The sequence below is a fragment of the Laetiporus sulphureus genome (genome assembly GCF_001632365.1).
Source record: "Laetiporus sulphureus 93-53 unplaced genomic scaffold LAESUscaffold_81, whole genome shotgun sequence".
NCBI lineage: Eukaryota > Fungi > Basidiomycota > Agaricomycetes > Polyporales > Laetiporaceae > Laetiporus > Laetiporus sulphureus.
Genome location: NW_024468590.1, coordinates 2,633 through 26,776, shown reverse-complemented (window position 1 = coordinate 26,776; position 24,144 = coordinate 2,633). Strand labels below are relative to the sequence as shown.

Here is a 24,144-nt window from a genome sequence, read left to right as displayed (position 1 = left end):
AAAGATTCAAATGTCTTCACCTAGTGTGGGTGATGAGCTGAGTTCTGAACTTGGACAGCTTGCTGACTTGTCTGATGGCTGTGTTCTATTGGTTGCTATAAGAAAAAGCATTACAGGACTGTTGCTCAGCATGACCAATGCATTGAATTTCATAATTGTTGTTGCATTCTGAACTGTCACATCATCAGCTATTCTCACCTGGTCCTACAAGCACACACATTGATGTCACAGTTTTTCATGCCACAAGTTCTTACATGACTTTTGCATCATGTGCAGTTTCACATCACATGATGTCAGACTACCTTATCTATGATTCAGATCTATAGATAACAAGATTAGACTAGTCTATTCCAGTAAAACAAGCACAGTGTCCAAAAGGAAACAAAAAAATGACTTAAAAGAGTTTGATCACATCGGTCCACTGGAGGTGGACCTGATGACAGTGGTATGTACAAAGATTAACAGTGCTGGACTACCATATCCGATGACAGGGGTGAAGACAGTGGGGGAGAAAATGAATGGAGGACAATACATAGCTAGAAGACCCTGGCGCATGGCAAAGATGAACACAAACTGACTAACTAAGTACCCCTCCCATTCAAACGTGGGCTCCAGTATGGGCTGCACCCTCAGGTCTCTAATCTCATAGTGTTTCAGTTCTATGACAGGTCAACTGCATGACTTCAAAGGGTGTTGACAGGGACTCAATTGATAAAGAAATTGACATGTCAATGATGGCCACAAAAGGTGAGCATATGGTGTAGTTGAAATTTTGGCCAGCCAAAAAGCTTGCTGGAGTGTCTACAGAGGAGGTTGTCTCTAATGGGGGGTAGAGTCAGGAAGAAAAGAAAGAAAAAAGACCAGTCAACTACATGACAACATCTGTGTCATCAGCTGAGTGGTCGAGGGTGGAGTCTGATAGGACGTGACTGAGGATTGCACTCGGGTCCTGAAAAGCAGCCCGTTTAGGACATGTGGTGAAATTGGCATGGTGGAGACCATGGCAGTTGATGCAGTAAGCATGGTCACAGGGGTCAGAGATGGTGCGATTCTCCTTCACACACAAGGTGCACTGAGCACGGTGCATAGATTCTTAGTGGTGGCCTGCACACCTGCAGCACCAGGTCAGTTTCATGCATTCAATAGCGAGATGGCTGAATGCCCAGCACCTCATACACTGATGGAGGCATGGTTTATTGTGCCAGTGTGCACTTGTAACAGGTGTGCCAAAAGTGAAGAGGGGAGTCCTGAGAATGGTGGTGAGAACAGAGCCATCTGGATCCTCGAAGCCGAGTACCACAGACAAGCAGGCACCATTGACCTGCTCAGGTTGATTTGCCCAATGCAGAGGTTAGGTGATGGAGAGGCAGGCAAGTGCTGGGTTCTTGATGAGTCCTTCAAGAAGAGCTGCAGGGAAATGGATGTCACTGCTGGGGGACACCCAAGTGTGCACATTGTCGAGTAGAAGATGAGACCACTTGACATCATGGGAGACGGGGTGGTCAGGCTCGAGTTGGAGGGCAGTGCAGATGGTCAGCAGGTGGTCATTGATGCATCAGGAGTAGGTATTGGACAGGAAGGCCAAGATGAAGTTGCCAGCAGAGCTGGGGTAGACCACAAGAGCAGTAAGCCCACCAGCAGTAGGAACAACTGCCAGCGCAGTATTCACATCATTGACCAGCTTAGAGGGAAGCCAGATATAAAGTGTGCAGGCACAGGGCCTGCAAACTGAACCATGTATCAGATGGGTTCCTGTACATGTTTGGTACTAGGAGCCTTCAGGGGGGATGGAGGGTCAGGGCACTTGCAGTTGGAACTGGGTGCTTTGGAGTGGCTGCCACCATATATGAGCACCTCTTGGAGGGGGCACCACATATCAGAGGTGTGGGAGCAGAGGGAGTCTGCACAGTCAAAGGAGGGCTCATGGTTGCTAGGTGAGCTTCTAAGGCAGTGAACCTGATATCAAAGGCAGTGCACAGGTCCTGGAGCATGGCAGTAAAGCCAGCCTCAGAGGTCAGAGTAGTAGCATGAGGAGGATTAGCAGCAAGGGAATTAGAAGGAGTGTGGCAGTAGAGAGCAAGAGCATTGACCAGTCAAGCTCTAAGGAGGTTGTCGATGTAAACTGTGGATGAAGAGATGCTTGCCATCACCAAAATCTGCTAAATGCTCTCGTGAACACTGTAAGCAATATCCACCAAGGAGTCAAAGTCATTGGCCACATTAGACAAGCCTCGAGAATTTCATTGCCAGGTGGCTTTGTGGATGTGGAGTGTAGCAGTTGGGGTGTATGAGGTGAAAACTGGGGGTGGACTTGAAAGGGACCCAGAAGTGCCCAGAGATGGTGGTGGTTGCAGTTCGAGAGACATAGCAGATTGCGATGCACAAGAGAAAAAAGCAAAAAGTCATGAGGACCATAATGGGCACTTACTGACTGAGTTAAAAGGGCATCACGTAGAAATACAAATAAATTATGGAATAATGAGAATTTAATCACATGGGAGCTTGAGATATAGAGCAAGGGGGATCTAACAAAACTGAGAAGATAGAAGTAACTGATGGCCTCAGAGGGACCAATGTTGACCAAATCACCACCATGAGGAAACCTGTCCAATTGGGAAGCCTACAGCACCTGTTTCGCTCAACTGGGCATTGAGGCTTTTTTTGAACCTCTGAGATTAGAAGCGTGGCTTTCAGATGAGGGTATTTTGAAGAGCATAGCATAAGAATTGAATGTGCTACAGAGGTCTCTCTAAGCATTGCCATTGACCCTCAATGGCATCCGGTATATAGATAGGGCTGTGATGGCACATAGACCAAATGGAAGGTTGGCAGAATCACAGTGTTCAACTGTTGTGGTGTCTGGGCCAAGATTCACAGTGGCACATGAAAAAAACACTATTGTCGAAGTTCCTCTTCAGCTGAGGATAAGCCTCAAACAGCGGCTGGAGATGGTCGACATAGTAACCATAAAGCTTGGGGGCCCATGTGGCAAATGCACCTCAACTCACTGTTAGTACTTATAATTCAAACATTATACACAGAAAACTTACTTGAACCAAAATCTGCCATACGACAAAAATTCTTATCCTCAAACAGGTCTGAAAGGACCTCCTCATTTATGCCCTTGATGACTAGATTGCCAGGGCACTGTTACAAATGTTCATTTGACAGTTCACATAAATGCAGCTGAGCACTGACCTTCTGTCCTCCACTATGTGAGATGCCTTTCGAAAAGGCTGGATATCTACCTCGATGATGTACCTCTGAATTCCTAGAAATTTTCATCCATAAATGAGCATCTTTCATGGTGTCGGCGGCAGCCCTGTGAGTGTGATCTCATGTCTTGTCATTTGGAGAACTGCAGCAAACACCGATAATGCAGTTAGAAGAGTGCAATATGGGTCGCAATGTTCTGGAAAAATGTGAGCAATATATTGCATTGACAAATGCTGATGCTCACCATCCATCCCGTTGTATCAGCATAAATTTGTAAGGGGAGTTCTCACCTATCAAATCCTGGAGGGATAGAGCCTTCTGTTCTTGACCTTGTGCTCGAGCTCCAGTGTATGCCCCTTGCATGTGTGGCAGGTGTAGGACATTGAGAGAGGTCAGTATGGCTGTGGTGTGATGAATATGCTTCTTAACCATATTTCATGGCAATTCGTATGCACCATAAGGCTTCACGGCCTTTGCAGATTTGCACTGAGCAGTCCACTTTTGTTTCAATTTCTGTTTGTGCCGTTGAGCATCATAAATCCCTCTTTCAGCAGCTGGAGGGATCGGGTAGCTTCTGAGTAGTCCTGTAACAAACCCATCAAACTCCTGAGTAGAGAACCAACATACCACATTAATGCCATGCTGACTGGGCTCAGGGATGGGTGATGGTGGAATCAGATCCATCTCCTGCCCCACAGTATCCTCATCATCCAATTGCCCTTCTATGCAAATTGCCTGAAGGAGAAGCACCCTGAAATTGAAGTCAGAATGGGGCTGTGTGGAATAGCTACAAGCAGTCAAGAGACTTTAACTCAGTAACTCGAAGTCTCACACCAGTTATGATTACTGGGGCTGGATCTGACGTTCCAGGGATGAGTCGTCATTATACCACCCCAGCATAACCAAATGAGGGTGGGGTGAAATGTTTTCACTCACCTTGCATGGTGTCCATGTCCATTATCATCAAGACCAGCAGAACCAGACAGTGAGCACAACAGAATTAGCAGCACACCCATGTGATCAGCTAGAAAGTTTGATGGTGCTTGCCTGATCTAAAATGACATCTACTCCAACCTCTATGCTGGACAGGTTCATACTCATAATGTGAACTGCAGACAAGGCCATATGGATGGAGTTGTGAAAATAGATTCAAAAGTGAGAAGGCAAAGCAGCAGTGGATTTTCAGCAGCAAACAGCACTCCAGGTTAGTTAATTTGCAATGTATAGCTGGATCATGAAAGATATTGTTGGGTTCTCGATGCAAGCACATCTGCAATATAGAGATTCTCAGGCCATACTATCATAGGCCATAGATGTGTCACTCAAATGTGCTAGATGGCAATTGAAAATTGTATATGATTGTTTCCTTTTCCTATGACAGATGAGATGATCATTTCTGCTGTTAGCTAGCATATCAGACTATCAAAAGCTTGCCTACCAGGTTCAAACTATGCAATGCCATCTCCCTCAGCATGCTCATCTTCACCCTTCACTGCCTCCTCTCATGGAACCCAGCATGCTTATCACCTGGTGCCACTGAACTGGGTACTCAATCAAAGGTCTCATCCTGCACCTACATGGTTTCCTCACACACATCATGCAGGTCCTCAAACTCTGCCTCACCTTCCTTCTTCCTTTGCTCTCCATTTATGTATGGCTGCACCAGCATGATCTGACTGGCCAGGCTACATGGGTGGGCTGAGCTTCACTGTAGATGTTCCTCATCATAGTGCATGGTGCAGATGGGCCATGTCATGAAGGCATACTTTATTATGTTCATTTGTAGTGATCATGTTCTGTTTTGCAAGTGTGTTCATGATGGTCTATGCATTTGTGCCTGGTGCAGTGGTCAATGCTGTCATTTTGTGGCTGACTTACGCTGATCTTTCCTATTCTAGTGTTCTCTCACACAGATGGCTGGGCTAGCTCTGGCATTTGATTGGTCATGTGACAAGCTTCTCACTCTGCATGTGAGCCTAATGAGACCCTTGCACTCCATCACCTACACCATCCTTTTCCTTTCTGCTCATAATGATGTACAGATGGCTGATGACCATTATCCAGCTGCATCACCCCAGCTTGTACCTCATCTGTGTGAGAATATCGATGATGCATTTTGGCATCAACAATGAGGGAAAAGACAGTCAGTGGCACATGAGAAACCTGATCAGGTGCATGTGCAACATTGTAATCAGAGTGGTGGAGGCTGAGATATGGAGTATGAAGTTGAACATCATCAGGCTGCTGGAAACAAACTTACATGTGAGTGCATCATTCATCTTGGGGATATTGAGGGTTGATCTTGACTGTAGCCACTAGGCAGTCCTTACAGGCATAATTTACTGACTATTTATCCTGCTTTAGCCTCAAGTCTTTGGCTTTGCAAGTATGCTTATCAGCACCTGCTGCTTGTGATGTCACTATTGCACTTCACAGCTGTCATTGTCATTATACACATTACTACACACCACACATTTGCAGATTCTTAATCCTCCTTTCATTCTCTGATGCCATTAACATTCTATTATCTTACATGTCTTATCCAGCCCATGCACCCATCTTCATTGCAGGTTGCATACACCATACATGTGAGACTTCTATGGATGCATTCTCACAATTCTCATGACAAGAGCTGGGAGTTATGCAGCAGTGAGGATTTATGATAGAGGACCTGCCATTGAGCTTGCTCTGAAATATATTAGATAGACCCACCCTGGACAGTGATGGTATGATTGCAATGGAGTGACGATGGGATGTTCATAAACTGTTCTTGATGAGGAACTATATGATATTGGCTTGCGATTATGTGGATAGTATGTATCTCACATGCCCTAATGAACATCTTCTCTCATTAATTGCTCAGCATTGGTGATAGGTTGTCAGTATTCCTAATTCAACCTAGTACAATGTCTATTTATCTATGTTCATGCTCTATCAGCTTTATGTCAGATACAAGAAATGTTAATATATTTTGGTGAGGGCTTGGCCCTACCACTTACAATGACTATGAGTAGTTCTTCTCCCATCGCATTGATTGGTGAAAGAAACAACCCAAGATGGTTGATGGTTTATATCAGTAAGCCTGCTCAGTAGTCCACCCAGGATGCAGCACCTGGCCAGTGCACACTCTGCCTAGCCAGCACCATCTCATGAGTTGCTTAAGCCCTGCTTTTTTGAGATGCCAAATCAGGGTTGGTCAGATTATCTTAGTTGCTTTTAAGTAATGACCAAGTGCAGATCTAACACTATGTCATACCGATTTCACCAGCTTGTCAAATGATGGCTTTGTGATGAGAAGAAGTGAAAAATAGAATGTTTGTCCCAACTCTTTCTGTTAAGCCTAAATTAAAAACTCATCAGAACCTATACCAAAATATAAGCATATATATATACTGCAATTGCAGACACAGAAGCAGTCCCTGAGAGAAAGCAGTCAGCCTTATCTGAAGTTATCAAGCACATTCAAATGCACTGGCATGTCTGATTTCTTGCAGACACATAAGCTTATCTATGCACCATAAACACAGTGTATCTGCATCATTAACCTCTGCAAGGACTGTGTTCTGAAACATGAATGTGCATGGTGACACATGGTGTATCTCATGTGAAATCAGCACAAGAGGTGTCTTTGTCTGTACATTATAGATATGATAGCCAGCTGATGTGGATACTGTCAAGAAAGGCTTGTGGTTGGCCAAGAATGTAGGTCCACTAGGAATCGGCAATTAGCATAGTCCTTGCAGTACCATATATTATGACTCACAGAGGTGTAGTGATATTTGAAATTACTCCAATAATTGTTTGGATAAAATGTCTTATATACAGTTCAAGAATAATATGCTATGATCAAGGACTGTGCAGTGGGTGCTACTCACTATATTCCATATGTCCTGTATGCTACAATCAATGAAGGCATGCCTGGTGATGTGTTGCATCAATGCAAACTACATAGAAGTGCCACATCTTGCTTATCCAGCAAATTGTGAGGCAGTGCCAGATAATGATACAACCACCACATCTCTGGGCAGATATATGGAAACAAAAGCAGGCAAAGGATGATGGATCACATATGTTGATTGTCAAGCTTCCAAATGAAACATCCAGTCCTGTACCAGATGCCAGCCATTTACCGTCAGCACTAATGTTTACTCCCAATATGAGGAGATTGGTGGCTTGAAAACATTCAGCTGTGATAACATTCCATAAATGTTGTTATGATGCAATCTGAAGCCTGAAAAACATGACTTCAGGCTCACCTCAGGCTGGTTGAAATAAAATATTGCTATATAACCCTTCTCATATGTGCAGGCCAGCATTTGAGTAGAGCTCTGTATCCATCGAAAGGCCACCATCTGACTCAGACCTTTGAGGATGGTGAGAAGTGTTCTGCTTTGTGTTGCAAAAAATGTGCAAAAAAGGCAAATTCTTGTGCTCAGCAATGACTAAAATATGGCCATCATAACTCACACTGGGTGAAACAATCAATAATTTGAGGTGAAAGATGGTAAAGATATTGAAGAAAAAGTTCAAATCTTTTCAGCATCTTTACTGTCAATTTGTGATAAAAGAACTCAAAATATTATTAACATCTTTTCTTGTTAAAGATGATGAAAAGATTGGAAAAAGATTGGATGACATGTTAGCAATCATTTTTTCAATCATTTTTCAATCATTTAGATAAAGTTATGATAAAAAGTTTTAAAATCTTTTTCATTCTTTTCTTATCAAAGATAATGCACACATTGTGACCATGTCACATCATTATCATTCTACACTAAGCTAATATCAGAATATAAAGGTTAATACCCAGGTCCAAATGTTAGTACTGCCTCTTGAAGCCTTAGTACTAGCATAGTATTGATCTCTACATCTTAGCACTAGCATATGCTAGTAGTACTAACCTTCAGACTGTAGTACTAGCTTGGTACTAGCATAGTACTAGCATTTTAACTATAGTACTAGCATAATACTACTTTTTGAAGACTTAGTACTAATGTTTAGATCTTAGTGCTAACCTTTAGACTTAGTACTAACATTTGAACCTTAGTAGTAGCTTGATACTAGCATAGCACTATCATTTGGACCTTGATACTAGCATAGTACTAGCATAGTACTAGCATTGAGACCTTAGTACTAGCTTGGTACTAGCATAGTACTAGCATTCAGACCTTAGTACTAGCATTGAGACCTTAGTACTGGCTTGGTACTAGCATAGTACTAACCTTCAGACCTTAACCTGAGTATTAACTTCCATATCTCAGTACTGGCTTAGTATATAAAAGCAAGGGTGTGACATAGTCACAATATTTTCATCATCTTTGATCAAAAAGGGTGAAAAAAGATGTTAAACCTTTTCATCATAGTTTTGTATCAAAGATTGTCAAATGGTTGAAGAAATGATGTTAAACCTTTTCATCATAGTTTTGTATCAAAGATTGTCAAATGGTTGAAGAAATGATGTTTACTATCTCATCCAATCTCCTTTCAATCTTTTCATCATCTTTCATAACAAAAGATGTTAAAAATATTTTAAATACTTTTATCACAAATTGATAGTGAAGATGCTTAAAAGATTTGAACTTTTTCTTCAATATTTTGATTATCTTTCACCTCAAATTATTGATTGCTTCACCCAGTGTCAAGCTCATTTCACTGGGATGTGAATCACATGATTCATCTATGACTTTCTTTTTATTGAAATGGAGCATATCCAAAAACATTAGAGGGGGAAGTGGGGAGGGTTGATGCAGAATAAAGTGTAGAATAGTATGATTTCCATAGAGCTCAGATTTGGTAGGTGCCAAGGCTGCCTATTCTATGTGATCATGAACTTCATGATGAGCCAAATATTTCTGCAGAAGTTGGACTGTTGAAGAGAGATATTGAAGCACTGTTTCAGTTATAACATTTTTCCTTCTTTCTTTGACAAATAATTACCTCTTGTCAATGGCATTAGAATCCAATGAGCCACATTCTGTTTGGATCTACATGTTGAAGTCTAGCGACTCAGCTCACTGTCAAGTTTGAATTTGCTAACTATCAAAAATCTAACCTGCAATTATGTTTTTGTTCAGATGTTTGCTTGCCTGCAGACTTCTTTTTCACTTGTAATTGAGAGGTTGTCTATCACTGATGGCCAGCCAGATTGTTCAATAATCTAGTTGCTCTTAGTTTTCTCATTTTCTCATTATACTGAGAGCCATCTCTGCCTAACAGGGACTCGTTTTCTATGACACTATTGTGGCAGACTGTCTCATTGTTTTGCAGAAGGATGACACCGCACCATATATTCCTGCTCTCACCCTTCCACTAACATTAGAGAGTGCCAGTGAGGTGAACTTCATTGACCAATTTCTCAGACAAGTCACATGCAATTGTCCTGCATTTAGGTTATGAGGCCCCCTAGGGCAGGCCAGGGCATGCCGGGCGCTCACCAGGATGGCCTTAAGCGCCTGTAGCTGCCCAGCCCAGCAGATGTGGCACCGGACACCACGTCCGCCACCTGTCCTCGCCCCGTGACACGCACGTCGATGGGCGCATCCTGGACGTGCATTATGCCCAACACGTGCACTTGAACGGCACCCGCACGTGCGATGATATCCCAAATACCTCATTTATGCTGCATTGCATCGCGTACATCCCAGACGCACACGTGCCTCATCCGCGGACTGCAAGTGTGGCCATGAACTTGAGCTGCTCTGAGCGATGAGCGCTGCACTGCCCGCTCTGTCGCGCAGCGCCGTGCGGGGGGTGGACACCACAGGCATATGTCCTCAGCACACGCGCTTGCTGTCGGGTGTGAGGGGCACCCCGTGGGTGTACGTCCTGGACGCACGCGTTCCTCTCCTCGGACGTGGACACGTTTTCTCTCCTGCATTGACTTCTAGGCCGGTGCGTGATTTTTTTCACATTGTGATATCGTGGCAGATGTCAACTGATCCTTTGGTTGGTAGAATGCCATGCCCATGATTCATCAGGACTGGACTTGTTGGCATGATACCATGATGTGTCAGATCTCTCACCAGCGCCAGTCTATATTGATGCGATCGGACATCTGTCAAGCTGGCAAGCCGGCAAACTGGCAAAATTGCACTGCCAAGGTGCACCGATGCAGTTAGCGTAGGTGATGTGCATCGAGGCCTGCTCCACGTTTGACCTGTGGTTTTTGCATATAACCTGGAACCCAGTGTGCTCTGCCTGTCAGTCCCTCCCCCTCCCCCCAAACACCATGTCTAGCGCCAACTGTGCTCATGCAACTCGCTCACGCTCACACCGAGGAGCAGTGTCTGATGGGGCAGCTATCATCAGTCATTCATCAGCTCGACAGCCAGCCAGACTTGGAGGTGTATCGAACTCTCCATCCAGTTCTGTCTGGAGGAAACGTGCCAGTGACGTATTTCCGATTCCTGGGGCGAAACGCAGCAAGATTGGTCAAGCATCAGACAAGGCGACGGGGATGGCTGGCCAGTTTCAGAAAGCCTTCAATGACTTGCTTAAACATATAGAGGCTTGGAAAGAAGAAGAGGACCACCACCATGATGCCATCGAGATGGATGAGGTTGTGACCTGCTGGAAAACTGCAGTGGACACGGTGCTCATGCCAGCAAAGTTGCCACCAGAGCAGCTAATATTGCTCGATCTGCATCTCCCACTACCAGTCTGGTTGTCACCAATTCACAGTGAGTGCTGCTCCCCTCTGCGCTAATGAATCCAGCCTTGATCCATAAGCAGGAGGACTCCTGGAAGCTGCCAATGGAATCTGCATGGAATTCGCCACATCCGTCAAGCATGCGCAGAGCACTCTTCTTTCTCCATTTGATTTTGGCAAGCCCAGTGGCTGGGGGAAGGGCCAAGATGATGTCACTCATATTATGTGCCTCCGTCCAACCTTGAAGAACAGTGTTCCAGTGTGCGCGCTGCATGACGTTTTCCGCCAATTCATCATTGACGCTACCGGTTCCCTTCCTGAGGACTGCAGCACCACAGTCGATGCTGTGAAGTCGGCCCAGATGTTGTGCAGCATGATGGGCGAACATTTCAAGGATGAGGCGGCACGAACCAATCAATTCGACACTGGCGTTGAGTCGCTGTTCGAACGCCAGCGCTGGTCCCACAAGTACCAGTTCAATGCATCGTCAGACCTCCGTTACGGTGAGGTCGATTGCGTTTTCCTCGCAGATGGAAGCATACTGATCATCTTGTGTGAGGACAAGTGGGAGCCCAGACAAGGAGTTAGCGATGTCTACATGCAACTGGCGTGTGACTACGACCTTGCCGTGAAAGTCTTGGAGCAGAATGAACGGCATGATCCAAGGTGGACGAGTTTTTTAGCGCAGGGCTCACCGATGTTCCTCATCTCTGTGTTAGGTATGTCTTGTGGAGCATCCAGACATTCTACCATCTGACAATTGATGGACAGGAGCTCAGCTGTCTGTACTGGGGGGCTTCTATGATGGCAAACATGTCATCATGGAGCCATTACAGGATACCTATTACATGCTACATGATAGCAGGGGCATACGACAGGATAGGCTTGCGAAGGTGCTCTATGCACTGGCAAAAGGGCAATCTACACTAGAAAGGTGTGTCGAATGACGCCTTTAATGTTGAAATCAAACTGAAAAATTCTCTCCCCCCCAGGTTGAACCTGAACGAAATGCCACCGACATTTCCCTCCTCGACACCACGGATCTACGAGTCAGTCACGTTGTATGCGAAATCAGGAGCCTCCGCACCAGGCAAGCTCGCGTTCGAAGATCGTCTCTTGACAAGTAGCCAGCGGTGGCTGTTCCATGCCACCTTGTTGACCCCTTCCCGTCTGCGTTCTCCCACCCCAGTGGTGGTCAAGTTGATTGACAGATTGTATGGCGAACATGTTCATCAGCTCTTGGCTTGACACCATCTCGCCCCTACCCTTTATGGATGTGCACGTCGTGAAGGTGCTCCTACCGCCTACGTCATGGAGTACCTTGGATCGGACTGGGAGACGCTGTCCCAATTCTCTGAGAAGAAACTGCATGGCAGAGTTGCAGCTCCCACAGCTGCAGATCCTATCTGGACATCACTGAACCAACTGCTGGTGCTACTGGAGCAGCAGCAGTTTGTGCATGGTGACCTCAGGACGAACAACATCATGGTGCAGGTTAATCAAGATGGCAAGGCAGTCATACAGAAAGAAAAGAAGAAGGCATGCATCAAAGTGATCGACTTTGATTGGGCTGGAAATGCCGGGCAGGTGCGATATCCTCAGTCATGCAACAAGACTCTAACAGATATCACGTGGCCTGGGATGCCTGGTGGTCCAATTAACCCTGGTCACGATCACCGATTGGTGAAATCATGGTGGTCAAAGTGGAAACATTGATCAGTCCGGATATTTGTTTGCCCCATTGTCTTTCTTGTTCATGTCATCATCTATGGCTGTTTGCATTGTGGGACGGCGGTGACGCACATGGACAGTATGTAGTGGTCTCTGGACTGGGTGAAATTGGACATCATCACCCTTGCAATATGCTGGCTTTCCTTCACTTGTATTCACTTCATTTCTCTGCACTCCTATTGTGATTCCAATTCAGCAAATGCTCTAGCACAGGCAGCAACCTCAAGTTCACAAGTGCAGTCCTATCAAAGCCAGCTCCAATGTTGAAAAGGTGGTAGCAGCATGTTTCACATCTGCACTGATGTGTATTGACTTCGCTAGAGGCGGCAACTATGTACACTGCAAATGAAATGAGATCGAATGAGTAGCATCCACAAGTGGACAAGCATGTGCTACTCGAGCTGGAGGCACCGTGAGGCGCGATTTTGTCAAGTCCAAACGGACCACCATGTACAATACCGACTCGCACGCGTGACCGCCATTATTTTTGCAAACCGCTGTAACAGCTTATGAGCATTTGTGTCACTGCGAGTGATGCATCCTGGATGGTAGTATCCTTCATTTCCAGTATCATTGCACATCCGCGGTGCGTACGTCTCGGACGTATGCTCAGTGATGGAAAAAAATGCCCAGCTTATATGTGCAGGGAGGGGGCTGAACTTGAAGCGGCGCTCGGTGGCATTGGTCGCAGACTTGAAGGAAGCATTCCATCAGAAGCGGACGAAGTCGTCGCGTATCAGAAGGGCCTCATTACCGGGTGATCTAGAATTTTAAGAAGCAGCGCGTTGAATCGGCGGATGTTCAATTCGCGAAACTATTTGGAATGAGAAGCGGTCACCGATTAATTTCCTCGGGTCGTGCATATGTTGTGGACGCACGCACGTCACATGAATTGAAATTCACCCAACCAGATCCACTACGCAGCGCACACGCAGATGCGCACATCCTGGACGTACGCCACACTTCACGAACATTCTATGTGGTTCTTCTGCGCAGCTGCGTAGGAGCTGGTTGGGTGAATTTCAATTCATGCGATGTGCGTGCATCCACGACATACGCACGACCCGAGGAAATTAATCGGTGACCGCTTCTCATTCCAAATAGTTTCGCGAATTGAACATCCGCTGATCCAACGCGCTGCTTCTTAAAATTCTAGATCACCCAGTAATGAGGCCCTTCTGATACACGGTGACTTTGTCCGCTTCTGATGGAATGCTTCCTTCAAGTCCACGACCAATGCCACCGAGCGCCGCTCCAAGTTCAGCCCCCTTCCTGCACATAAAGCTGGGCATTTTCTCCCTCAGTTTTTATCCCCCCAAACCATCTTTCTGCATCCAAATGCCATCCAACACTACCGCACACACACTCCTCAACCTGTTTCTAGCCAAGCCTGAGGTGTGGCAGTGGCCAACATGGAGCGAGCTGACTGGGTCTACCGGCCTTCCGTGGGATGGGCATGACGGCGATTCGACGGTGAACATGAAGGCAGATGGTTCGAAGTGGACAGCAGAGGACGTCGTGAGCTGTCAGGCATTCATTGAGCAACTCAAGACTCTTCCCGCCAATGACAAGAGGAAGTTTCTGAACAAGCGCCACAAGGACCAGTACACGGCAGGCCGCGATGTCGTCGTGCCGTTCCTCCGGAAGATGTGGAAAGATTGGAAGATCACGCAAAAGGTCGAAGGCATCCTCGCCTTGCACGAAAGGAGCGTGGCCAACATCTTGCAGTCCTTTGAGACTCGCTCGGTAAGTTTCATTCAGCCGCACATGACGCCTGCTTGTTTCTGACCTCAGATCAGCTGCCAACGATCGAAAGGGCGCAGATCGCCTGTCACGCCTCAATCGCGGAGGCTCTCTTCAGCACGGACGTGTACAGGAACCGAGTGATGCTGCATGATGAATGTCACGACTTCATCCAGGACGCACTCGTCCACGTCTGGCAGTGCCGTCGCCAAGGCCTGACCCACGACGTGCCGCTGCTGGAGGCGAGGAAAAAAGTGTTCGACAACCTTTTCAAAAGTAAGTGGTATGTCATTTACTTGCAGTGCAAGCTGACCTGCTTCGTGTAGAATGCGAGGAGACCCTCCTCACGAAGGTGACGCTGAAGAAGATGTTCAGCGTTGCAGAACATCATGAAGACCTTGGAGAAGTACAGCGACAAGGATGCGATGGAGGAGCTGACCCAGAAGAGGGAGACCGTCAAGGACCTGCTGAACGTGGTCGACCCATCGCTGGGCATCGGCCAGAAGATGAGTAAGTACTGGGGCACTGCATGATGTGTGCAAAAAGCAAGCTAACACGTTAATCGTTAGAACTCCCCAAATTGCTCTGCCAGGCACTGTCTGACCTTGCTGGTGACGTGGAGCTCGAGATGCTCTCCCAGTCACTGCAGGCCATGTTGGAGCCTGGGGACGGCACCCTGGTCGAGGTGCTTGACTTCGAGTCTCTCGACATGAATTGGGACACAGGTGTCAAGGAGTTCCAGGAGATGAACGCAACGCAGCTTCATGAGCTGCTGGGTCTGCCCAAGGAGGGGCTGCCATTCTTCAATCGCAAGGAAGACCCCATGAATGCCCATGATCCATGGTCAGAGGAAGGCCAGGAGTGGCTCAAGACATCGAAGGATGCCGTCGCGTTCGGTCCTCACTGGCACCAGCTTGTGGGGATCGTGAAGATGACGCGACAGATGCTGGCGTCTCAGCCCATGTTCATTTTTGACGAGGTCGGTGTCGGCAAGACGATGCAGGCTGTGGGGCTTATCGCTCTGAGGGCATATTACATCCACCACTACCAAAAACACAGTCACTTGCCGGGCCAATGGGATCTGTCCTCGATCAGTGAAGGTGAGAACACGGGCAGATTGAAGGATGAGCCTGTCATGGTCGTCATGACGGTGAGCCTTCTGTCGCAACTCCTGGCAGAGTTGCGATGCTATCTGCAACATGACTGTTTCGATGTGCTACCATATACCGGCTCACACAAGACGCGCGCTCAATGGTGGGAATTGTACTACGTCAAGTCAAAGACCCAGAAGTGTCAGCAAATTATTGTCACCACCTATTCGGTACGTCTTGCATTGCTGTGATGGGGAGGACAATCTAATAGCATCTTTACAGGCAATTGCATCTGACTGCCAGGTGCTTTTCGAGCTGAAGACTCCGGACAAGCATCTGGGGTCACAGAAGAAGCACGGGTTTGAACAGCTAGTGGACCAGACCGTCTTCGGGAGGCATTTTGGCCTCATGATTTACGATGAAGCGGCATGCGCGTGCACGCTGTCAAAGCCGTATTTCACGTGCATGGAGCTGCGGAAGTGTAGCGACAGCGTGGTGGTGATGACAGCGATGCCGCTGCTCAGTCGTCCGGAGGTGAGTGCTCAATGAACATCTGGAGGTCAAAGCTGACAACCTGTCGCAGGATCTGTAGAACCTCAGAAGATGGGCGGGATTGTCGACGTTCGGCCCCGACTTCGAGACGGTCGTCAAGGAGTTCAAGGACGACCTGAATTCTGCACAGAGGGTGGACCGCGCCCAGAAGAAAAAAGACAACAAGGGCAAGTTGGTCGTGCAGCACGTCGCCAGGGGAAAACAGGTCGACGTCGGTGGCGAGGCATACGACAGCGTCGCGATCATCATGGAGGATGCACGAAAGCAGTTCGAGGGCACTGTGATGTGCCGCACTGTCGACTCGCGAGACTACGAGGGCAAACCGATCTCTGGGTTGGAGCCCTACGAACAACACATGGTGCTCTTGAAGCTCAGCCACGAGGAGCAGAACACGATCGACGAGCTCGCCGCTGAGATGAGCCAGGACGCTGGCAGAGCCTTGTCTCTCATGCACGGACGGGTAAGTTTCCTCTGCTCTTTCATTTCAGATGATGCGGGGATACACGCATCGTGGACGTACCTGACGTGCATGTGTGACGTCATCCTATTGAGGCTCGTGCCCTCGCGGTGTACGTCTCGGACGTACGGCCATGCAGGGCTGGCGTTGCCATGCGCTGGTCTGTGCACTACAGCTGGCACGTACCTCTGAGATGTACGCATGCACAAGCAGCACGTTCGCTCGATGCCGAATGCTGCCCCCGCACCTGAGCTGTACGTCGTCGACATACGCATGCCATCACGTGACATGCTAATATGATTGGTGAGAGTACTCACCGCTCTGTTCACAGAACTTCTACCTCACGATTCATCTCGCGCTGATGCACCGCTCCCTCTCCAACTCCAGCGGTCTCTCCATGGAGGTCCCCACGACCCTGGATGCATGGCAGGCAATCGAGTCGACGAAGATCAAGGCGCTCATCGCCATTCTGCAACATCATCTCGCTGAAGATCGCGCGATACCCCTCATCACTCGGGAGGTAGTCCCCACTGCTGGGGAGGAACCCCCCACCACTGCGGAGCAAAACCGGCTGGTTCCAATAGAGGACCCCCCATTCGAAGAGTACGACAGCGATCAGCCGGACAAGATCGTCGTTTTCGTCACCTTCCCTAGCAACTTGACCTTGCTCAGTCCGGTGAGTTTTTGGATCCGATTGAAATCTCATTGAGCACCTTACGCATTCGATGTTACAGGTCCTCAACATGTACGAGATCAAGCATGAAACCCACATGTCCAGGATGTCGATAGCAGCTCGCACGAAGGCCATCGAGGACTTCAAGAAGGCAGGGCGAGATGACCCGCGCATGCTCATTGTGTCCGCGGTCGGGATTGTGTGGCTTAACTTGGCATGCACGAATTATGTCATCATGATGGTGAGTACCCGCTGTCCGACCACGTTGCCACATGCTTCTTCTAACAGCACATGCCATAGGATACCCTGTGATCCACGCAGGAGGACGACCAGCTGATTGGTCGTGTCTGGCGGCAGCCGCAGCCGAAGCTTGTCCACATCTATCGGTTGATCACCCGAAACATGCCGGATGTGTTTCTGAACAACATCTCCTTCGACAAGGGCACAATGTTGCGGGTGTTCTATGGCGCATCGGTCCAATTGAGTAAGTGCGATGATACGTTCTCCGCGCTTTTGCATACTAACATGCTGAGTGCCTCAGAGAATGTGTTTGACATTGACCTCGACGCAGCTGATGGGACCGACGATGAGCATGACAGTGAAGAGGACGAAGAGCTGAAAGCCCCAGGTCAGAAGAGGAAGGACACGAAGACGGCCACGGCTCAGACGGCGGGTGCGGGCTCATCCAAGCGCCAGTGCAAGAAGAAGTCGAAGGCAGTTGTCTCCGAAGATGAGACGGGGACAGCGCACGCGATGACGATGGCTGGTCCATCTGCGTCCTCGGTCCTGGCAGCACCTGCATCCATGGCTACACTGTCCGCCTCCGGCCAATTGCCCACGGCAGCGCTCGTGTCCGAGCCTCCACCGTCGACCTCTGGTGCATCCCAAGAAATCAGCATCTCGTTGCACGCGATGAACCTGTCCAGAATGCAACAGGCGGTCCTGACTAACTCTCCGAGTACTCCAGTCTGGGCCGCGCAGGCGCTTATTGAGGAGGAGCAGAGGAGGTCACGCGACCACCCCGGAGGCCTCGTTCTACCCGACTCTCCGGCTCTTCTGGACGAGCTGCGAAACAGGATGCACCATGACACGAAGTGGATGCCACCTGAATTCTCAGATGGACAGCCCATTCATTCACCACCACCTTCAATCCCAGAGGATGACCCCACTGGGACGAGCTTTAACCCGAATGAGGAGAGGCGTCCGTCGTCTGAACTCACTAGTAAGTTAAAGTGGTTATTTTGAATGCGCCATTGACTGATCATCATCCAGGTGAGCCGTCCGATGATGAACAGCCTCCGCGTGATGATGAAATGGATGTCAACTCCGGTCCTGGTCCATCCGGCAAGGCAGGTCCGAGCCGTCCAACGTGTAAGCCACGTAAGAAGGTCGCCACATCTGCTGCGCTGGCTGCCAGGGCCCAGGAAGGACAGGTCCCCCCGGATTCATCAAAGCTGCCCAACAAAAAGAAAAGGGGCAAGGGTCCTCGTGGTGGTCGTCGTCGGTAGATAGCTTGTCACCGTCATGTCGCGCACGCTGTGCTGTTGTGTAAAATATCATCATGATCTGCTGCTCAAAGCATCGTGTGAGCCACGCATTGGATCAGCATAGATGTTTTCATCAAAAGTACGACCCACGCAAGCGTACGTCCTCGACGTACGTCTCTTTGCACACCTGCCTCGGGTGCGCGTGTGAGTCCGGTTGGTGTGCAATTCAGAGGCACGCATTCGATCTACCACCAATGCTGCAGTTCTGGTTTGTACATCTGAGATGCATGCGCAGATGCGCTACATCGGCGTCCGACCATCAGACAGGGAGCACATTGGCGTGTGCGTCTCAGACGTACAAACCAGAACTGCAGTGTTGGCGGTAGATCGAATGCGTGCCTCTGAATTGCACACCAACCGGACTCACACGTGCACCCGAGGCAGGTGTGCAAAGAGACGTACGTCGAGGACGTACACATTCACTGGTACAGATGTGCGCATTCAATCTCAAGTTCAAAATCTCCGAAAAATAAAATGCTTCTGTCACAGCATCACGAGCATGTGTTATTTTCAATCCCCACCACAATGTCCAAAATCATTTAACCGTGAATGATTTCAGATCATGTGCACCAAGTCAATGAGCCTGAGAACCATTCAATTGGGATAGGTGTTCGGCCAGCAGAGTGAAGCTCGAGAGATGAGCTGATGTATGAACTTCATTTCTGCGCTGTGAGGTGAGCTCCATCGTCCTCATGTGTCTTGGCAACTGAGCAGCTTGTGTTAAAAACATCCCGTCTCACTCTCTGCAGGACCCCACCCCCACCCAATCTCAAATCTCCTCGCTCAATCATCAAATATGGCCGATGCTCTCCACTTCTACCCTCGCACAGATGCTCCAGACGAGGATCTTCAGCCTTTATACCTGGATCTGCTCGAGTTCAATGCCATTGCGAAACGCTTGCTGCAAAGTGGCAGAGAGGATGCCATATATGATTTCGTTCACTTTGTGCTGGCAGGAAGAGTCAAGCGGGATGGTGAAGAATGTCGAGTTTTCTTAAACCCTCGCCTTTCTGCTCTTATTCCTGAACTGGCGGAAATGGGTGAAGTAGCCATGGAGGACACATGTCAGCTCACGCGAGACTACGATTCAGTTATCGGCATATCGAGAACCCTTCCCTACGATCGTCCCTTGGCAGTTTATCCTCTGCCTCCGTTCAAGGACGCTCTAACGAGCGACAATCACATGAAGTATTCAATCACACGGCATGATGTAAGTCTCGAGTCCTTCAATCACGAGTGGTGGTTTCTGACCTCGTCTGCAGATGACTCACAAGGTCCTGCTGAATCGCATTCCCAACATGGCCTTCGCGAAGGTCGACATTCGTGCCAAATGCAACATCTTCTTTCCCGCACTTTACGTCGAAGACCGTTCCACGTCACCCACCCTCACTCAAGCACAGCTCACCCACTTCTACGAAGACATCCTTCGACCAGTGATAGAGGAGATTGATCTGACTGCAATTTCTCATTGGCCTGTCAATTACAAGGCAGCCTTCACCCTCAGCCAGGATGTCCAGGGACAACTACACTTCTCTTCCACTGATGTGCCTGTCCACCTTCTCGACAACCTCAGAGATAACCTCCTCCGGCGTCTTGATGAAGACCGCAATTTCACCAGCACATTCTTTCTCCACAAACTGCGTGGCACAAAAGGGGCATTTTCCCACAATCTATATGATGACACAGACTGTCAACTGAGCCTCGATCAAACCCTCGACTACCTTCGGGCTGAGCAGACCAACAGCAGCCAGTGGTGGATCGACGTGGTGCTTGAAATACAGCAGAAGAATCATGTCGTGACGTGGTTGTCCGCAGCACATGAAGAGCTTACTCAATTTGCTCTCCCATCCACACCCCACGACGCTATCAGAAAGTTGATGAAGAGCGACTACCACATTGTTGACCGTGTCGCACAGCTCGATGACTGTGCAGGTGCTCGCATCTACACAGGAAGTAGAGGCAAGCAGGATGGAGTCCACTATATTCAGTTCTACACGACGGAAAAGAATGCCCACTATCAGCACCACCGTGGTGTATTTCGACGGCACGACCCGACCGACCTCCTTCCCCATCGCTTGACATGATTTCTTGAAGACATCGACAATATTTGCAACACCTTTATAGCATGCGCGGGAAGGGAGGAAGAAGATCCACAGGAAGGCTGTGCTCGATTCGAAGTGCGGGTGTCTTTAAGAAACGCATTGACAGCACTCAGAGACATCAGCTCTGACTTGGTCAGCACAAGCTGCATCAGCATCCCTGCAAGTGTGTGGTGGTGAGCTTGCCTGCCAACCTTCATTTAAAAAGTGATCTGACCATTATCCCATCAGGTCATTCAAGGCGTGGTGCATGGCTGCTCTCAAATATGTTTTTGAGGGATTCCAAAATGATCTCGGAGCTGCTCGCATCTGGAGGCCAAGCCTGACACTAGGAGTCGTGGCAATCTACATGTCCAATGCTCTTAGGTTTCGACCGAGCAGTAACCACGTGCAGGTGCCAATGGTAGTGGCTGCCTGCTTCCACACTCCTTCCGAAGATCGTCCACAACCGACGTCTGACGATGAAAGCTCTTCAGAGGATGGTCAGCCAAGGACACCGATAATGTACGATCAGGGGATATACTTCCTTGCCGACATCGTTGAAGACAATGGCATCTACCGTCTGAGGAACAAGCGCTCCCCTGATGCTCTGCAGCTTGCCCACGCATACCGAACTCCGACGTTTGTGGATCTACAGATTCTCTTCACCGGTCAGAGCGTGTGACCCATGGTCAGAAAAGCTTACCCAGATCAGCAGAACAATCGAAGGACTCACACCACATCAGTCACAGCTCTGCAGCCTCAGTATCAGCGCCACTGATTTGGTCTGGATGACCGTGGAATTCAGATGGATGACCTCGTTCAGATGACTGGACCCGATGCTCACGGAGATCCCCACGATCATCAATTTGAGGACAACACCTCCGATGAAGGGGACCGCGAAAATCTAGTAGATGCCACTCTATCAAAGATCTGGGCACAGTTTTTCCTCGACCTCGTGCAGACAGCTCTCAACCCCAAGGCTCGGTCTGAACCCTTCTACATGATGCTTACTCCCGAGGAGAGATGTGATTTCACTGAGGATCTCTTCAAGACAGTGGATCTGCCGTTCCGCACCATGCAGTGGGAAGCGGCTCACCCCGAGCAATGGAACCTCATATTCAATCGATTCTTCCCCCCCAAAGGCCACATAGCAACATCAAAGCAGCAGAACTACCCAAACATGAACTATTTCAAGGAGTGGCATCTGCTCATAAGTCGAGTTTCGGAGGAGGACAGCAGGAGGATCATAAGAGCAATCAGTCAAAAATTCAACAAGTTGGAATGGGTTCCCTATCTATATACCGGGTGCCGTTGACCCCCAACGGCAATGCTCAGAGGGACCTCCATAGCACATTCAATTCTTATGCTATGCTCTTCAAAATACCCTCATCGTAAAGCCACGCTTCGAATCTCAGAGGCCCCAAAGGGGCCCCAATGCCCAGTTGAGCGGAATGGGCGCTGTAGGCTTCCCAGTCGGGCGGGTTTCCTCACGGCGGTGGTTTGGTCAATATTGGTCTTTTTAAGACCCTCAGTTACTTCTATCATCTCATTTTTGTTGGGGCCCCCTCGGTCTACATCTCAAGCACCCACCTAATTAAATTCTCATTATTCCATAATTTATTTGTGTTTCTACGGGATGCCCTTTCAGCTCAGTCGGTAAGCGCCCGTTATGGTCCTGGCGACTTTTTGCTTTTTCCTCTCGTGCATCGCAATCCGCTCACTCGTCGTTGTTGGGGCCCCCTAGCTATTCATCTCAACGACCTACATGCGAAATTTCATGTCTTTTGGCACTGTTTTTAAGCCTCCATGAGGTGCCCTTTCCCCTCATGTGCATGGCGCCTCTGACTCCCCGATCGGGGAGTGTGCTCGCGTCGTCCTCCCCTCGTCTTCCTGTTCGCTTCTACCATCCTCCCCGCACCCAGCAAGACGAGTCCATCGCGTACAGCCGGCCACGCTCTCCTCGCCGTCAAGATATTCTTCCTAACGCATGCACGTCTGCAAGACAGGGCCACCGTCATCAGCGGTGCCGCAGCAGGAGGGCGAGTCGGAGGATGTCACGGAGCGCATAGGTGGGCGAGAGCGGACGTAGGCCAGGTGGAAAGGCTGCATTAGGTGAGTCCTCCTCGCTCTCGCCCTTCTACAGCATACCGGTGTGTGCGCTCATGTCCCTCACCACCATGGCGTGCAAAGACGCCGTGTCGTTCGTTCGCCGCTACCGCCTTCCCCGCACGCAACCAGATGGCTCCACCGCATACGGCCACGCTCTCCTCGCCGTCAGCGTAGCGTCACGAACGCGCGCCCGTCTGCACGTCATCGCCACCATCGTCAGTGGCGCCACAGGAGGAGGGCGAGGTGGGGATCTCACGGAGCGCGTAGGTGGGCGAGAGCGGACGTAGGGGGGGTCGTTTGCACACACCAGGTAAGTCGCCATCGGTCTGTATCGCGCGCCGCACCGCGGCGCATGCACTCACAGTTCCGTCGTCCTCCTCTCGGTTGACCACCCCAGCGAGTTCTACTGGCCTTGAAGACCCGCGCGCGAGCCCACGCAAGGCCACTCATGCCCGTCTAGGCCTCGAACGTCTTCGCATCCTTGTACAGCCATCCGGTGCGCATGCGCTCGCTTCCCTCACCACCACGGCGTGTCGTTCGTTCACCGCTACCACATTCCCCGCACCGAACGAGACGACTCCACCGCGTACGGCCACGGTATCATCGCCGTCAACGTAGCGTCGCGAATGCGCGCACGTCTGCACGCCATCGCCACCGTCGTCAGCGGCGTCTCAGGAGCGCGAGTCGTTCGTGATCAGGGAGCGCGTAGGTGGGCCAGAGCGAACGTAGGTGGGGTTGTTTGCACACGTCAGGTGAGTTGTGATCACTCTGTATCGCGCGTCGCTCGAGGGCGCATATACTGACCTTCCAGACAATCCCCCCTCGTTCGACCACCCCTGCACACGCTGCCGACCTCGACGACCCGCTCACAGGCCCACACTCCGCGGATCGCCCTCTATTGTCGGCTTACACAACGGCCAGCCGCCCGCTTACGCGTGCTTCAACACCATGGCGTGAAAAACCGTCTATTCTCCACCGACCCCACGCCCAACACGATGCGTCAATCGTGCAGGCCAGCCCCATCTGCCGTCCACTCTCTCATCCGATCACCATGGCTCACGAGCGCGCGAACGCATACAAGAGATGGCAACTCGGCGACGGCGACACTGCAGGAGACAGGCAGATGGAGTGGATACTGTGGGAGGGGTACCACAGGTGAGTCCCAATCGCTCTGTCGCACGTCGCCCGAGGGCGCATACACTCACCTTCCAGACATCTCCCCTCCCATTCTACCACCCCAGCGCCATCGGCTGACCTCGAAGACCCGCTCACGGGCCCGCGCTCCGTGGATCGCCC

General features: G+C 49.4%; 7 protein-coding genes across 7 annotated transcripts; 6 read left to right on the top strand and 1 right to left on the bottom strand.

The window, feature by feature from the left end:
* Nucleotides 1-1,486: 1,486 nt before the first annotated feature.
* On the top strand, nucleotides 1,487-1,703 carry LAESUDRAFT_764591 (uncharacterized protein; the record flags this gene model as incomplete). The annotated part of the gene is made up of 2 exons (XM_040913470.1): nucleotides 1,487-1,625; nucleotides 1,687-1,703. The coding sequence occupies 2 exons, from the start codon at nucleotides 1,487-1,489 to the stop codon at nucleotides 1,701-1,703; spliced, it is 156 nt and encodes a 51-aa protein (XP_040758194.1).
* Nucleotides 1,704-3,131: 1,428 nt separating this feature from the next.
* LAESUDRAFT_718124 (uncharacterized protein) lies at nucleotides 3,132-4,232 on the bottom strand (the record flags this gene model as incomplete). The annotated part of the gene is made up of 6 exons (XM_040907399.1): nucleotides 3,132-3,147; nucleotides 3,199-3,271; nucleotides 3,507-3,617; nucleotides 3,672-3,822; nucleotides 3,844-4,003; nucleotides 4,153-4,232. The coding sequence occupies 6 exons, from the start codon at nucleotides 4,230-4,232 to the stop codon at nucleotides 3,132-3,134; spliced, it is 591 nt and encodes a 196-aa protein (XP_040758193.1).
* A 6,212-nt stretch (nucleotides 4,233-10,444) lies between these two features.
* On the top strand, nucleotides 10,445-12,112 carry LAESUDRAFT_764590 (uncharacterized protein; the record flags this gene model as incomplete). The annotated part of the gene is made up of 4 exons (XM_040913469.1): nucleotides 10,445-10,895; nucleotides 10,948-11,583; nucleotides 11,636-11,798; nucleotides 11,857-12,112. The coding sequence occupies 4 exons, from the start codon at nucleotides 10,445-10,447 to the stop codon at nucleotides 12,110-12,112; spliced, it is 1,506 nt and encodes a 501-aa protein (XP_040758192.1).
* Nucleotides 12,113-13,933: 1,821 nt separating this feature from the next.
* On the top strand, nucleotides 13,934-15,978 carry LAESUDRAFT_666119 (uncharacterized protein; the record flags this gene model as incomplete). The annotated part of the gene is made up of 4 exons (XM_040905230.1): nucleotides 13,934-14,199; nucleotides 14,703-14,814; nucleotides 14,931-15,659; nucleotides 15,712-15,978. 4 exons carry the CDS (start codon nucleotides 13,934-13,936, stop codon nucleotides 15,976-15,978), a joined length of 1,374 nt encoding a protein of 457 aa, XP_040758191.1.
* A 3,476-nt stretch (nucleotides 15,979-19,454) lies between these two features.
* On the top strand, nucleotides 19,455-21,421 carry LAESUDRAFT_718121 (uncharacterized protein; the record flags this gene model as incomplete). The annotated part of the gene is made up of 4 exons (XM_040907398.1): nucleotides 19,455-19,868; nucleotides 19,921-20,689; nucleotides 20,783-20,933; nucleotides 20,989-21,421. 4 exons carry the CDS (start codon nucleotides 19,455-19,457, stop codon nucleotides 21,419-21,421), a joined length of 1,767 nt encoding a protein of 588 aa, XP_040758190.1.
* Nucleotides 21,422-21,517: 96 nt separating this feature from the next.
* On the top strand, nucleotides 21,518-22,110 carry LAESUDRAFT_802673 (uncharacterized protein). The gene has a single exon (XM_040914006.1). The coding sequence runs from the start codon at nucleotides 21,545-21,547 to the stop codon at nucleotides 22,052-22,054; it is 510 nt and encodes a 169-aa protein (XP_040758189.1). The 5' UTR covers nucleotides 21,518-21,544; the 3' UTR covers nucleotides 22,055-22,110.
* A 616-nt stretch (nucleotides 22,111-22,726) lies between these two features.
* Nucleotides 22,727-24,102, top strand: LAESUDRAFT_764586 (uncharacterized protein; the record flags this gene model as incomplete). The annotated part of the gene is made up of 7 exons (XM_040913468.1): nucleotides 22,727-22,824; nucleotides 22,883-23,063; nucleotides 23,116-23,158; nucleotides 23,213-23,344; nucleotides 23,422-23,600; nucleotides 23,660-24,003; nucleotides 24,090-24,102. 7 exons carry the CDS (start codon nucleotides 22,727-22,729, stop codon nucleotides 24,100-24,102), a joined length of 990 nt encoding a protein of 329 aa, XP_040758188.1.
* Nucleotides 24,103-24,144: the final 42 nt, after the last annotated feature.